The following is a 15,735-nucleotide window of genomic DNA, read 5'->3' on the forward strand; positions in this document are numbered from 1 at the left end:
TCATGGCCATGGAACCATGCATTGCTGTCTGTGTGGTTGTGTGTATGAATGTGTGTAGTATTGTGTGTGCTGTTGCCAGAAACAATGTGTGCACTATTGCTGAAAAAAGAGTTAACTACTTAATTTTCACACAGTATTTCAAAGACTGATCTAGTTATCATCATCATCATCATCATCATCATCAGATGATGTGAATTAAGTTCTGTGTGTTTTTGTCGCTAATTGTGAACCACACTGTGCATAAAAATGGGAAAAAAGTTGAATAGAATGTCATAGCAAACATTTGTTATCACATTAAATGCCTCAAGACAGCCATGAAGTGATTTAGAGGTATGGCTCGGAGCACTATGGGACTTAACATCTGAGGTCATCAGTACCCTAGAACTTAGAACTACTTAAACCTAACTAACCTAAGGACATCACACACAACCATGCCCGATGCAGGATTTGAACCTGCGACTGTAGCAGTTACGCGGTTCCGGACTGAAGCACCTAGAACCACTCGGACACCGTGCCTGGCGATTTAGAAGTATCATCAGTTTTAAGATTATAAGGTGAATGTCATAATCTACTTTGCCAAATGGAGTGTAGTGGTTTTCTTTGGCTCCAATACTTCCAGTATTATTTAATCTGGCTTGAACTAGCAGTGTTCTAGGAATTCACTTATGGCAACTGTGCCTTTAACAACCTACACTGGGCTCAAAGAGTTTGGCGGGACATAGAAACTGTGCTAGACCTCAGTGAGCCATGTATGCCACAGCAATCTCAGCCCAGACCTCCTGTGTCCCAGAGCTTGTGATTAACACAAACAGTTTTCATGGTGGTCATTTGTCACCAGAATCTTCAAGTCTCTAGACCATACCATGATTTAACAGACACTCAGTTTGTTTGTCATCCACATTGCAGTTATTTACTGCAGGAAATAGTGGACTTTGTCTCACCACACTGTCTAAATGCTAATGGTGACCAGCTGATCCATATTTGTTCTCATTTAAGTGATCCATTGAAATTGGTACCTTATGGGTACTAAGAGTTGCGTGGAGTGAAGGCCTGGATCGGATGTAGGACTCTATGTTAATTGGTTCCTGTAATCCTCACAAAGATGTTATTGAAGGCTCTTCTCCCAGTTTTTAAGCTGTATTTTGCAGCCATGGTATATAATTTGGAGTTTTCCCTGTAGGATCAGTCTATGGCTTCGTAACATGTATTTTGGTGTGTGCCTGGAGTTGTGCTGATAGGAAAGGAAGTATCCTCAAAAAGTTCTGTATTTCTGTTAATGTAACTCTAGATGTGAGTTCTCATTAAACGTAGGACTCTATGTTAATTGGTTCCTGTAATCCTCACAAAGATGTTATTGAAGGCTCTTCTCCTAGTTTTTAAGCTGTATTTTGCAGCCATGGTATATAATTTGGAGTTTTCCCTACAGGATCAGTTTATGGCTTCGTAACATGTATTTTGGCGTGTGCCTGGAGTTGTGCTGATAGGGAAGGAAGTATCCTCAAAAAGTTCTGTATTTCTGTTAATGTAACTCTAGATGTAAGTTCTCATTAAATGTTTTGCAGTGTTCTGTGTCCAGTTTTGATTGGATTAGGTAACCCGGCTCCCCCAGAAAATTATGCTTTGTCCAATGACTGAAGCAAAAGATCCATGGTACTCATTTTTAAGCTAAATCAGGGATATTATTTAAGAGGTTTCATCAAACAGTGGAAACTCCTGGTAGGGATGTCAACAATGTAGGAAAAGACAGATTCCTACTTACCTTAAAGAAGACACATTAAGTTGCAGACAGTCACAATTAAAGGACACTTGTACAAAGCTTTTGGCTACAGCCTTCATCAGTAAAAAAGAGACCATACCATTCATAGACACAAGCAAGCACACCTCATGCACACATGACCACTAACTCCAGCATCTTGGGCCAGAACGCAACTATCACATGGGATGCAACCAGCAATCTGGAGGGGGGCAGGGAAGTGGAAGGGATAGCCGTGTATGGATGGGGGGGAGAGACGAATGCTGTCTGGTAGAGTGTGCAGGGACTAGAATACCAACAGGTGCAGTGTCAGGAGGTTGTGGGCAGGGAGGTGAGGAAAAAAGGAGAGGAGTGGGGAAAGACTGGTGGATGTGTCGGCAGAGGGTGGCAAATAAGAGATAAGAGATGTGAGTGGGGAGGAGATGATAGGACAAAGAGGATGGAAACTGTTGGTGGAGGCTGTGGGGAGAATATGTGTCTGTAGGTTGAGGTCGAGATAATTACGAGATGTATTATAAGGAAACTCTCATCAGTGCAGTTCAGAAAAGCTAGTGATGGAATGATGGAAGGAAGGGTCCAGATGGCTTGGGTAGTGAAGCAGCCATTAAAATCAAGTGTGTTATGTTCAGCTGCATGTTGTTCCACAGGGTGGTATACTTTGCTCTTGGCCACAGTTTGGCAGTGCCTGTTCATCCTGGTGGACATCTGGTTGGTGGTAGTCATACCAATATAAAAAGCTGTGCAGTGATTGCAGCAGAGCTTGTAAATGACATGGCTGCTTTCACGGGTGGCCTGGTCACTGATGGAGTAGGATAAACATGTGACAGGACTGGAATAGGGAGTGCTGTGTGTGTGTGGGTCGGGGGGGAATGGACAAGTTTTGCACCTGTCTCTTCCACAGATGTATGGTCCTTGTGGCAAAGGGTTGGGATTGTGAGTGGCATAGGGAGGGTGGAGTAGGATGTTGTGGAGGCTGGGTGGCCGACATAACACGACTTTACGAGGATGGAAAGTATCTTTGGTAGGATGTCCCTCATTTCAGGACATGATGATAGACAATCAAAACCCTAGTGAAGGATTTATTTCAGTTGTTCCAGTCTGGTGTGGTACTGGGTAATAAATGGGTCACTCCTTTGTTGCTGGTCATTGTGGTGCTTGGGGTGGTGTGAGGGGAAATGGCATGGGAGATCTGTTTGTGGACTAGGTCTGGGGGATAGTGCCTGTCTGTGAAGGCCTTGGTGAAACCCTCAGCATACTGAGCAAGAGAGTTTTTGTCACTGCAGATGTGCCATCCCAGATGGCCTTTTGATGAAACTACTTATTATGTTGGGTAACTCTGAGTGTTGAATGCAGGTTATTTAGATAACTTCTAGAAAATGGGTAACAATGAGATAATCTATAATTCTCCATTTTATTGTGTTTATGTTTTGTATGCAGATTTAAGAGGTTTGTGAGATAAACAAGAATGTTCAGTTGACTCACCTTTATATCCACATATTACTCCTCAGCATGTTTTATTTACCAGCACACCACTGCATTTGATGCAGTATGACAGTGTCCAGTTTCACCCCTTTATTATAGCCTACTTCAGTTTTGTGAGGCATAATTGACTTATGGTGAAACGAATAATATTCAGTTGCTGTCAGACAGTCCATAAGTAAAAATTATCAATATACTGTGATATTACACGCAACTGAGGAAGACAGGGCTACAAAAGTTGAAGAATAATTTAGCTTCAAATTATTTTTTCAACTCACATTTTTACTTCCTCACTGTTTGCCAAACACTTTCATTAAACCTTTCAGTTTTACAGCAGAAAATTGCTGTTGAGTTATGTCCATAGAGGATGATATCAGACTAAATGGCATATCATTTATATAACCCAAATATATGTTTATATATTTGTATAATATATTTATATAATATGAATATAATAGAGGGAGTGTATACCTGTCCTTTTTTCCCCCAAGGTAAGTCTTTCCGCTCCCGGGATTGGAATGACTCCTTACCCTCTCCCTTAAAACCCACATCCTTTCGTCTTTCCCTCTCCTTCCCTCTTTCCTGACGAAGCAACCGTTTGTTGCGAAAGCTTGAATTTTGTGTGTATGTTTGTGTTTGTTTGTGTGTCTATCGACCTGCCAGGGCTTTTGTTTGGTAAGTCTCATCATCTTTCTTTTTGGATATATTTATATAATATTGTATTTATGTGATACAGATATAATGTTAGCCATAATATAGACTCTTCAGAGCAAGTAATTGTGTGTCCTACCAGCCAGAGAGGAATTTATTGCTGTTGTAGTGAAGCACTTTTTATGTTCTGTTCATTAACGATGATACTATCCAGCCCAGAGAGTGTTCTGGGAAACTATAGCGCATAAATTTGTAAAACAAGTCATGGTTTCCAGTACTAAAATCTATTGAGAGATCACAAAAGATACCACACACACACACACACACACACACACACACACACACACACACACACACACATGCTTTTATCAAGGCAACTACTTTCTTTTGTGATGAATTTGTTTGTTGCAAAAGTTAACTATACATTTCTCTGAAACTACTCATTATGTTGGGTAACTGTGTGATGAATGCAGGTTATTTAGATAACTTCTAGAAAATGGGTAACACTGGAATAAGTCTATAGTTCTCCATTTTATCCTGTTTATCTTTTGTATGAATTACTTCAGTTTTCTTCAGTTGATCAGGGAAACAACTGGGAGTATCAGTATTGGTACTATTGTTTTTTCAGAAACCTCATTCCACCCTACAGAGTTAAAATTTTTCTATGGACATATCAATTTTCGTAAAATTATAGCTTGCCACTTGGCGAAACTTTAAACATGTTCATTTTCTCTCCATTATTATACGATTTGTTTTTTGGTGGTATGAAAGTACCCATTTCATTAGAATTTATCAAGTAGTTGTCATTATTAAATGGTTCTCTAGTGGCACTGTAATCTGTAACAGTAGTAACATTTATCACTAGTTAAGAGTGTAATTTTTTATTTTCATTTTTTATACTTGCTACTACTATTATTTTATTATTCTTATTAATGTTGTAGGAATAGTAGAATGTAAATGTTTTTGGGTCAGAGGAGACCACTCACCAAAAAGCAGAAGCATTGAGTCATCAATAGGCACACTTTTCGATTACTTAATGCTTCTGCTTTTTGGTGAGTAGTCTCATTTTATCCAAAAGTATTCATTATTATTTATGGTAACAATGGTAGACACAGCAGATTTGTTCTCTGTGCTGGGTTTCATATTTTACCTCTGGTTAGGCACTTCCCAAATGTCAAGGGCATCATTAATTGGCAGATAATTTCTGCATGTCCCAGTAAACTGGCTTTTTGTAGTTGGCAGATGGTTTTCAAGTAACCACTAAGACATTTTGGTACTGCTACCAGTGTGTAGAGAACCACTGGGACCACTTTCACTGGTTTATGCTAAAGTCGCTGTAGGTTGATATTCAAATCGTTCTATCTGGCAAACTTTTCAAATTGTTTCTCATCGATTTCCTATCTGCGATATACATTTTCTTTTTCTCGACAGTTGTTACGTCTGGTGTATTGTGTCCCAGTATTAGATCTGTCTGAAGCCCAAAGCCCAACAGCTCAGGATAGCTGAAGATTAGATGGGTAGATCACATAACTAATGAGGAGGTATTGAATAGAATTGGGGAGAAGAGGAGTTTGTGGCACAACTTGACAAGAAGAAGGGACCGGTGGGTAGGACATGTTCTGAGGCATCAAGGGATCACAAATTTAGCATTGGAGGGCAGCGTGGAGGGTAAAAATCATAGAGGGAGACCAAGAGATGAATACACTAAGCAGATTCAGAAGGATGTAGGTTGCAGTAAGTACTGGGAGATGAAGAAGCTTGCACAGGATAGAGTAGCATGGAGAGCTGCATCAAACCAGTCTCAACAACAACAACAAAAACAACAACAGGATAGTGTAAGTTGTTTCATCAGGAGTGTGCACTTTGGGTCTTCTGCTGCTTTCTTGCTTTGATCACATATTTCTGATGGCTTGCTCTTGTGCTGCATAACTGAGTCTTTCAGTTTCCTTCTTTAGGATTCTGTTGGTCAGCCAAGTGCAGGTTTCTTCTGTGTGTATTATGTCCCCAATCTTCTCCAAAAACTGCCCATGCAATGCCGTTTTGCACAGACTGTCAGTCCCACATTGAATTGCTGCTTTGTGGTATTATTTCTTGGTCTGGTTTACTTCGAGAAGTATTCTGTTGCTGACTTCAATTAGACCTGATTCTTAGCTACCTTTCACATAGTTTGCCAACTCATACTTCTCTTCTTCCACACACTGCCAAGAATTCTCTACCATCTGCTTTTCAAGGCAAGTACAGCCTGTCGACATCTCTGCGAGCAGCTCCACTTTTGTCCAGTTCACAATGCCTGCAGTGTATGTGATGATAGGTGTGCCCTGAGCATTTATTGCCTTGATGTTATTGCTGCCATTCAGTTTGCTTTTCAAAATTTTTTGACCATTTGTACTTCTTACGTGCCCATGCTTGATGTTCTCCAGCTGCAAAAAGCTTAGGTATTTGTAGGCTTCTAGCAGCTGGTACTTGATGGCGTATCATCATCATCATCATCACCACGTGAAAACTCATTGAAAGAAACATTATTAACATTCCACACCTTTATTCTTCATGTCTTCGTATTTGTAGCTCTTTGCCACTAGCTGGCTCCAAATTGTAGCTTGTAACATTTACATCTACATCCACATCCATACTCTGCAAGCCACCTGATGGTGTATGGCGGAGGGTACCTTGAGTACCTCTATCGGTTCTCCCTTCTATTCCAGTCTCGTATTGTTCATGGAAAGAAATATTGTCGGTATGCCTCTGTGTGGGCTCTAATCTCTCTGATTCGCGAGATATATGTAGGAGACTCCTCGGTGAAGGTTCTCGAAACTTCAACAAAAGCCCGTACCGAGCTACTGAGAGTCTCTCTTGCAGAGTCTTCCACTGGAGTTTATCCATCATCTTCGTAACACTTTTGCGTCATTCCATGTCAAATCAAACAATTGTAGTACATGATTTGAACCATGACCTCTCAGATTTGGATGAATTTTTTTTCAGGTAATGTACCCACTATCACTAGCTTAAATTTAAGATTTCAAATTTTTCGGATCTTTGGTTTTTGAGTTTCAAGGGTTTAAAAATAAAAAAAAAACCTCCGTTTTTGATCAATCGATGATTGTTTTAAAATGCTGTAGCTAAAAAACCATACAACCTAGAGAGCTCCAACTTGCACCATTGTTTTCCTCTATAAATTCCCATGTAACATGACTATGCTACCTAAATCTGAAAATTTTTAACTATTTTAAAAAAACAGTTTTTGAGATTTCCAAAATACGTACCCTCGGATTTCTTTATAAAAATTATATGTGTTGTCCAGTCTGACTGACTACATGCATGCAAAATTTCAAGATGGGATCTCAATGGGTTCTTGTATAAAATAATATTTTACTACCGCAATACACACTAGTGAGGTGAAAAGCAGACTATTTCTAGGCGATGAATACTAAGGTAGGGCTATGTAATTCTAACAAACTTAAATTATTATGTTAGCCTTTTTATGCAACATTACCCTCTTATTGTTTGTTAAAGTGGTGTTTTAAATAGCGTGTAAATCCTCCCATGAGTGATTTCATTGTTGCCATCTGTGGGCCATCTTTGATTTGCTGCTCTCTCTACCTGAGCACCGACAGAGTTTTGGACATTTGGTTACTGTATAGTCCCAATAATCTCGATGGTTTCTACACCAATGTGTATGCCCTCTCCACAGACTACCTCTTCAATAGCTTGCTCTCCTAAGGATAACTTTTTCTTAGCTTTGGACCTCAAAAGAATTAAGCAAGACACTGACCTTCTCCCACTCAGTGACAAGACACTGACCTTCTGCCACTCAGTGGTTCAGGTTCTGATAAAATTGAACAGTATGGCATACCATATACACACACTGTCTGATGCCAACAGTCTCCATGTGTAGCACAGATGGTAGAGGAAGAGAGAAATGAGAGAGAGAGAGAGAGAGAGAGAGAGAGTGTGTGTGTGTGTGTGTGTGTGTGTGTGACTGATAATAGTGTATATCTTATTACTACCTTCCTCGGTCACTATCACATACTAATGCATGTGTCCCCTTACCCACATTACACTATTTGAAAATGTTATACACAATAGCACAAGCACGCAGCACTACTGCCAGCATTAATAGGGAGATCCTTGTTTTCACCAAACTGGTAATTTTTGCCTGCAGGAAAGTGAGTGTAGTGTGACATCAGTTGACGTTGTACAACATGCTCCACAATTCAATGGGTAAAGAACTTTAACTGATGCAAAGAACATTATTTGAATAGGAAGAATGTATTGAGACTGTCTGCAGAATATAGTTTCACAACAACTCGCAACAGTTCCCTGGTTACAACTGTGAATAGTCTCTTGCCATCCTATATTTTGTTTCATTTCTTTGTAGCTCTCTGGAATGCTTAGAGCTCCAGTTGTTCATTGTCAGTTGTGGTGGCTTTTAACACTTGAACTATTCTAAAGATTAAGTGGCAGTCACTTTATGAAGTATTTCAAATATCTTGTTTTCTTCTAATGCTAATGTTCACTAGTTTCTTAGGATATGTCTGCTAGAGAGAAAACTACGCTTTGCTCTGTCAGATACTTCAAATGTCACTGATTTTATTTTTGTGCCATTCAACCTCTATGTGTAATTCAAGCGCACGTGTGCAGGCACACAAACACACACTTTCACCATGAAACAACTTACGGGATTTAATATTACATGACAAGAAGAAAAACAACAACAACAACAGGGATCTGCTGTGTTAATGCAGTATTGTTTGCAACATAAATAGGTATATAATTTTTAGATTCGTAATATTTTATTTTTATATTCCAGCCCTCAAGTGAAAAATATTCAACATATAAATAATTGACACAAGTTGTTCTTATTTTATGCACTTTCTGTGTTTAATGTGAGAATATTTTCTAGTATATTAATAACCAGATTATTGTAAGATTTTTGTATGCACAAGCCTGTTCTATTTATCAGCCATAGTACAAATCAAACCTGTCCAGAGTGGTAACTGTTACAGTTGAAAAATGTATTCAAATTAAAGGTACTCTCAAAATTCACGTGCATGCCCTTCGTTGTTACTAATTATTCCTTCACAGCCAAGTGAGAACAGTCACCACAAAGGTGTTTACAGATTATTTGAGATGGAATTGAGGAAGGAGGTCTACAGGCAGCCACACACAAGTAAAGGATATTAGTAAAGAGTAAATCACTGGAGGACGGGATGTGACAGACCCAGAGGATTCTTAACATATTTGGTATGCAAGACGAACTGGTGGATTATTGCACTTATTCACAGTATTTGTGTCAGTGTCTGTAGATCTTATAACCTTTTGCAGATGATGTATGAGTTTTAGAGAGTATTATTGTTTCATTTTCTAGGTTGGATACAGTGCTCTTTAAAAAAGCTTTCTGCTAAATTAATAAAAAAAGAAAATAGTGAAGCAGGTATCATGTTTGTGTCAGTAATTGGTAACAACCATCCATCCCAAACAGTACACTGGATAGTGGATTGTACTTCTCTTTAGTAATGAGTAATACTATAAATGTGCTGTTGGAGTATTGATTTAAAAGAGCAAATTAGTAAGTTAAGAAGATATTGTTTTCACTGGATCATAAGGTTGCTTGAATATCTTACTAGTGTACTGTGTGGGTCAATGAAGGATACTTACAAATGGTGGAAGATTCATCAAAATCACAATGTTTACTAGACACCACCAGCCGTTAGTCATTTTGGAAAGATTTTTTTTTTCCCTTCGTCATTAGTGACATATCCTAATAGTCAGTGGAGGATTTTTCATGTTTTAAGAATACTATGATGCCTCATCAGAAAAAGTTTTCATTTTGCTTAACTCCACATTTTCCAAAGCTTAAATTTTCTAATTTTGTAGTGGGAAACTTTGTTTATAGAAGCAAAAGTTTTTCTCTAGTTAAAATCTCCAATTAACCTTGTCTAGATCTGCAAGGTAATAAGCCTCTATCCTCATAAAGAGGATGGGTTTTAGATGCTAGACTCTACAGAAAGAATGTAGATGTTTATTAACATACATTTTTTTCTTTATTCATACAAACAGATGCACAAAGCAGTTGTTCTAATGACATAATTAACAGCTTTGCCTTGTGAATTAATGCCACAGTCTCTCTTCAAACTACTTTTTGTAAAATGTATTACATAGTAACAGTCTTCTAATAAAAAGACAAATTAATGTTGTGAAATTAACCAACTGTCCATAAGTCAACCCTCTGAAAACTGCGTCAATGCTGTCTTTACCCTGTAAAGAGAAGATAAATTGGTGCATAAGTTCTGTTTCCTCAATCATACTTTGAAACAAACACATAATAAATAAATCAAATGATGGAAACTCCAAGTAGGAATATCAACAATGTATGAAAAGATAGATTGCTGCTTATCGTAAAGAAGACATGTCAACTTGCAGACAGGCACGATTAAAACAGCATTCATCAGTAAAGAGACACACACGACCACCAACTCCAGCATCTTGGACCGGAATTCCACCCTGAAATGCTGGAGTTGGCAGTTGTGTGTACATAAGGTATGTCTCTCTCTCTCTCTCTCTCTCTCTCTCTCTCTCTCTCTCTCTCTTTACTGAAGAACGCTATGCTTGAAAGTTATTTGTGAGTGCTTGTCTGCAACTTGACACTCTTTTCCTAGATAGTAAATAAAATTAGTGCATGTGCCGTTTGACAATTTGCAAAACCAGAAAAGTGCCCATGACACTTCACAGCAGGCTCTGCCCCCATTTAATCAATAATATAATAAAAGAACATGTTTATAACAGTTTAGATACTGAGTAACAACAGTACAGATTTGCTGAGGCAGCTGTCTTGTAGTGCAGGACACTCCAATGCAACTACATAGTTGTTGATATAAGTGTTAACAATTTCTGCAATACAACAAAGTTTAAATGTTGTATAAGTCATTGAATGCCACACTCTTGTACTAGCATTAAAGAGAAGTCATACTTCAGTGTGCTGAAAGGGCATATCAAATTATTTTCTCGAGTCCAAACAAAAATCATATAAGCAATTTTTGCGAAAGCAATAAGTTTTTGGAGGATTCTTGGTGAATAATCTCTCTCCACATGAGTAATAAATATTAAGTTCAACATTGGACACTTCCTAGACATTTTTTACCGTATTGCAGGTCATAGAGAGTGGCAGATAATTGGTCTATGGGTATGCGCAGTTATTAGTGCACAGCTGTGAAAGATAGGGAACTGGGTTCTTTTCTGGTAAACTACTTTTAACATGATATAAATGTAAAACACAGTGAGTGCTCCTCTAAATAGTAAAATTATGGTTTCTCATAACATCGTGAAAGATTTATTACCTGCTGCATACTACAGATTTAAAACATCCTCCATAAAATACGAGGTGCATTCAAGTTCTAAGGCCTTCGATTTTTTTTCTAATTAACTACTCACCCGAAATCGATGAAACTGGCGTTACTTCTCGACGTAATCGCCCTGCAGACGTACACATTTTTCACAACGCTGACGCCATGATTCCATGGCAGCGGCAAAGGCTTCTTTAGGAGTCTGTGTTTTGACCACTGGAAAATCGCTGAGGCAATAGCAGCACGGCTGGTGAATGTGTGGCCATGGAGTGTCTTTCATGTTGGAAAAAGCCAAAAGTTACTAGGAGCCAGGTCAGGTGAGTAGGGAGCATGAGGAATCACTTCAAAGTTGTTATCACGAAGAAACTGTTGCATAACGTTAGCTCGATGTGCGGGTGCATTGTCTTGGTGAAACAGCACACGCGCAGCCCTTCCCGGACGTTTTTGTTGCAGTGCAGGAAGGAATTTGTTCTTCAAAACATTTTCGTAGGATGCACCTGTTACAGTAGTGCCCTTTGGAATGCAATGGGTAAGGATTTGGAACGCAATGGGTAAGGATTACGCCCTCACTGTCCCAGAACATGGACACCATCATTTTTTCAGCACTGGCGGTTACCCGAAATTTTTTTGGTGGCGGTGAATCTGTGTGCTTCCATTGAGCTGACTGGCGCTTTGTTTCTGGATTGAAAAATGGCATCCACGTCTCATCCATTGTCACAACCGACGAAAAGAAAGTCCCATTCATGCTGTCGTTGCGCGTCAACATTGCTTGGCAACATGCCACACGGGCAGCCATGTGGTCGTCCGTCAGCATTCGTGGCACCCACCTGGATGACACTTTTCGCATTTTCAGGTTGTCATGCAGGATTGTGTGCACAGAACCCACAGAAATGCCAACTCTGGAGGCGATCTGTTCAACAGTCATTCGGCGATCCCCCAAAACAATTCTCTCCACTTTCTCGATCATGTCGTCAGACCGGCTTGTGCGAGCCCGAGGTTATTTCGGTTTGTTGTCACACGATGTTATGCCTTCATTAAACTGTCGCACCCACGAACGTACTTTCGACACATCCATAACTCCATCACCACATGTCTCCTTCAACTGTCGATGAATTTCAACTGGTTTCACACCACGCAAATTCAGAAAACGAATGATTGCACGCTGTTCAAGTAAGGAAAAATGTCGCCATTTTAAGTATTTAAAACAGTTCTCATTCTCGCCGCTGGCGGTAAAATTCCATCTGCCGTACGGTGCTGCCATCTCTGGGACGTATTGACAATGAACGCGGCCTCATTTTAAAACAATGTGCATGTTTCTATCTCTTTCCAGTCCGGAGAAAAAAAATCGGAGGCCTTAGAACTTGAATGCACCTCGTAATAGTGTTCGGGGGCTGATGTGCCTACAGAATCAATCCGTAGTATTTTTTAGATTTTCAAGAAACATCTGTTCTGTTCTTACTCCACATGAAAGGTGGCTCATATAATAATAATAATAATAATAATAATAATAATAATAATAATATCTACATGCACAAAATGACAGGATATGCAGACTGCAACCACCATAGCCCTGTCCTGTTAATTCCCCATTGTAGTATAACTTGGTGATGTGATTTCATGGTTTACCTTAATAACAATTACTAACTGACGGATTATGCTCATTTTGTTGTTCTCGTGTGATTGTAATTTTCTAACTGATTTTTCCTTTTCCATATAAATCATATTGTTTGTATTTCAAAGGCTGTCAACTGTCACTCCTCCAGTTTTTAAAGTTAGTGCTGAATATGTAATTAACCCAGTACTTTCTTGAACTGCTCTTCTGCAATTGCTCTCTTTTGACAATGTTGGCTGTTGGTACCACATAAGTTCTGACAAATTTAAATAACACAAGACGTCTCCAGAAACCTGTGGATCAATATGAACTTCTTGTCTGCCTATACTGCCAACAATGAAAAACATGTATTGCTCCCATTTACAATAGAACATTAATCATTTTTTAAAAGGGATACTGATTATGCTGTCGAACCAAATCACAAACTGCAGCTCCACTATGATGTTTGCCACTCTGCAGACTGTGGCATTAGAACATACTGTAGGTGATACTCTTCCAACATTAGCATGTGGAATTTGTTTCCCAACATATAAAATAGTGCCACCTACTTCATAACACTCAAAAAGCCATTATCTGTGTCTGTCTATTTCTTAATTTCACTGATATTAGTAAGACATGAAATCAATCAAACTCACTTGTCAAAGAGCAGTGTGTCACTAGTGAGGATAAGCTGCTGAAGTAGTTTGACCACACCCAGCTCCCGTAACCTGGCTTGCCTTTCACCGGCACCAGGTTCCTCTCTCCACACCAAATTTGAAATGCAGAATATGGCAGCTATCTGTAGTTTAACATTTGAGTGCATCTGAAAATATTTGCCAAAAAAATTAGAATAAGACTTATTTTTGTGCTAAAGTGTTCTTTATGAATATACTGAGACATTATTCCTTATCATGTATTCTTTTATCAATGTTTAATGTGCTCTGCTACTCATGAAAAGGGAAAACAAAGCACTTACTTAAATATTTGCAAATAATTATTCATATGAATATAATAGAGGGAAACATTCCACGTGGAAAAAATATATCTAAAAAGAAAGATGATGAGACTTACCAAACAAAAGCGCTGGCAGGTCGATAGACACACAAACAAACACACAAAATTCTAGCTTTCACAACCAATGGTTGCCTTGTCAGGAAAGAGGGAAGGAGAGGGAAAGACGAAAGGATTTGGGTTTTAAGGGAGAGGGTAAGGAGTCATTCCAATCCCGGGAGCGGAAAGACTTACCTTAGGGGGGAAAAAAGGATAGGTATACACTCGCGCACACACACACATATCCATCCGCATATACACAGACACAAGCAGAATGTCTGCTTGTGTCTGTGTATATGCACATTCTGCTTGTGTCTGTGTATATGCGGATGGTTATATATGTGTGTGTGTGTGTGTGTGTGTGTGTGTGTGTGTGTGTGTGTGTGTGCGCGCGCGCGCGAGTGTATACCTGTCCTTTTTTCCCCCTAAGGTAAGTCTTTCTGCTCCCGGGATTGGAATGACTCCTTACCCTCTCCCTTAAAACCCAAATCCTTTCGTCTTTCCCTCCCCTTCCCTCTTTCCTGACGAGGCAACCATTGGTTGCGAAAGCTAGAATTTTGTGTGTTTGTTTGTGTGTCTATCGACCTGCCAGTGCTTTTGTTTGGTAAGTCTCATCATCTTTCAAATAATTATTCAGTTAAACATTGGACATCTCTTAACACCTTGTCTCAGGGGGAAAATAAGTTGCTACATGTGTGTTCACAACAGTATCAAATGTGAAGTTTCCAACACATATTCATTCCTTACATGCTGATTTATGTACTCACTGCAGTCATCAACACATCAGGCACAAGCAGAAAAATCAATATTTGGTCTCAGTGTATGTCATATAACCAATTCCTAATTTTTCTTTAATATACCCTACAAGCTGACACAAATAGAGGTGCATGTAAGTCTGTTATCATCAAGATCATGGATCTTCACCAGTTCAAGCCATCGTAAGCCTGTAAGTGTTAAGCGCAAACATATATATACGACAAAAATCTCTTTAATAATAAGTTACAGTATGGTTAGCAGAATAATTGAAATTCTTGTACGAACCTGACATTGGACCACCCTTTTCTTGTTGTAATTCATGTGGAATGTACACGTTATTATCAAATAAACTTTAGACAGATTATGCACTGCCACAAACGTGTGTAATAAAATTATGTCCCATGCTACGACTGAAATCTGTATTTGTACCTATCACTGTGAAACTCTGAATCAGTCCATGAAGTGTATTTGTATAGTATAACTGGTAGCGTACAGTTTATGAAACACAGGTATTCAGTCTTGAAGTTTAGCTTGTCAGAAATATTGAAACTGTGGACCACTCATCAAAATGTACAGCATTTATAGCTGAGTCGGTGTAAGTTGATCCCTGACAGTTGCAGTGGGCTGGGTGCGGCAGCTACCTCAATCAGTAATGTATCAATATTTTGTAAACATCTCTATAGCGACGCTGAAAGCAAGCAACAGCGCTGTGAGCTGCTGGGGTCTTCTTACGGCGTGTTGACTATAGTTTCATCAGCAAGGATTGGGCAGGAATTCTGTACCAGTTTCACTGCTGTATTGTATTGTATTGTATTGTATTGTATGTTAACCGGGGACCTAGAAACGATGGAGAGGCTCCGTCCCTGCCGCAGCCACAGTGGTCCGCAACCCCACGATTACTACTGCAGTCCATTTCACCCTTCAGCCGCCCCACACCGAACCCAGAGTGTAACCCCTATGTTTGCGTGGTAGAGTATGGAGAACTTGTTTGCGCAGCAATCGCCGACATAGTGTAACTGAGGCGGAATAAGGGGAACCAGCCTGCATTCACCAAGGCAGATGGAAAACCACCTAAAAACCATCCACAGACTGGCCAGTTCACCGGACCTCGACAC

At 39.4% G+C, this 15,735-nt stretch overlaps 1 protein-coding gene across 1 annotated transcript in view; it reads right to left on the reverse strand.

The window, feature by feature from the left end:
• Positions 1-9,919: 9,919 nt before the first annotated feature.
• LOC126175565 (armadillo repeat-containing protein 8-like) overlaps positions 9,920-15,735 on the reverse strand; it is a 117,582-nt gene continuing 111,766 nt past the window's right edge. The window contains exons 12-13 of the mRNA XM_049922421.1: positions 13,471-13,637; positions 9,920-10,138 (exon numbers count right to left, since the gene is read on the reverse strand). Coding sequence (XP_049778378.1) covers positions 10,102-10,138; positions 13,471-13,637 — 204 coding nt within the window. The 3' untranslated portion in view covers positions 9,920-10,101. The remainder of the gene's footprint in view (positions 10,139-13,470; positions 13,638-15,735) is intronic.

The sequence above is a fragment of the Schistocerca cancellata genome, chromosome 3 (genome assembly GCF_023864275.1).
Source record: "Schistocerca cancellata isolate TAMUIC-IGC-003103 chromosome 3, iqSchCanc2.1, whole genome shotgun sequence".
Lineage (NCBI taxonomy): Eukaryota > Metazoa > Arthropoda > Insecta > Orthoptera > Acrididae > Schistocerca > Schistocerca cancellata.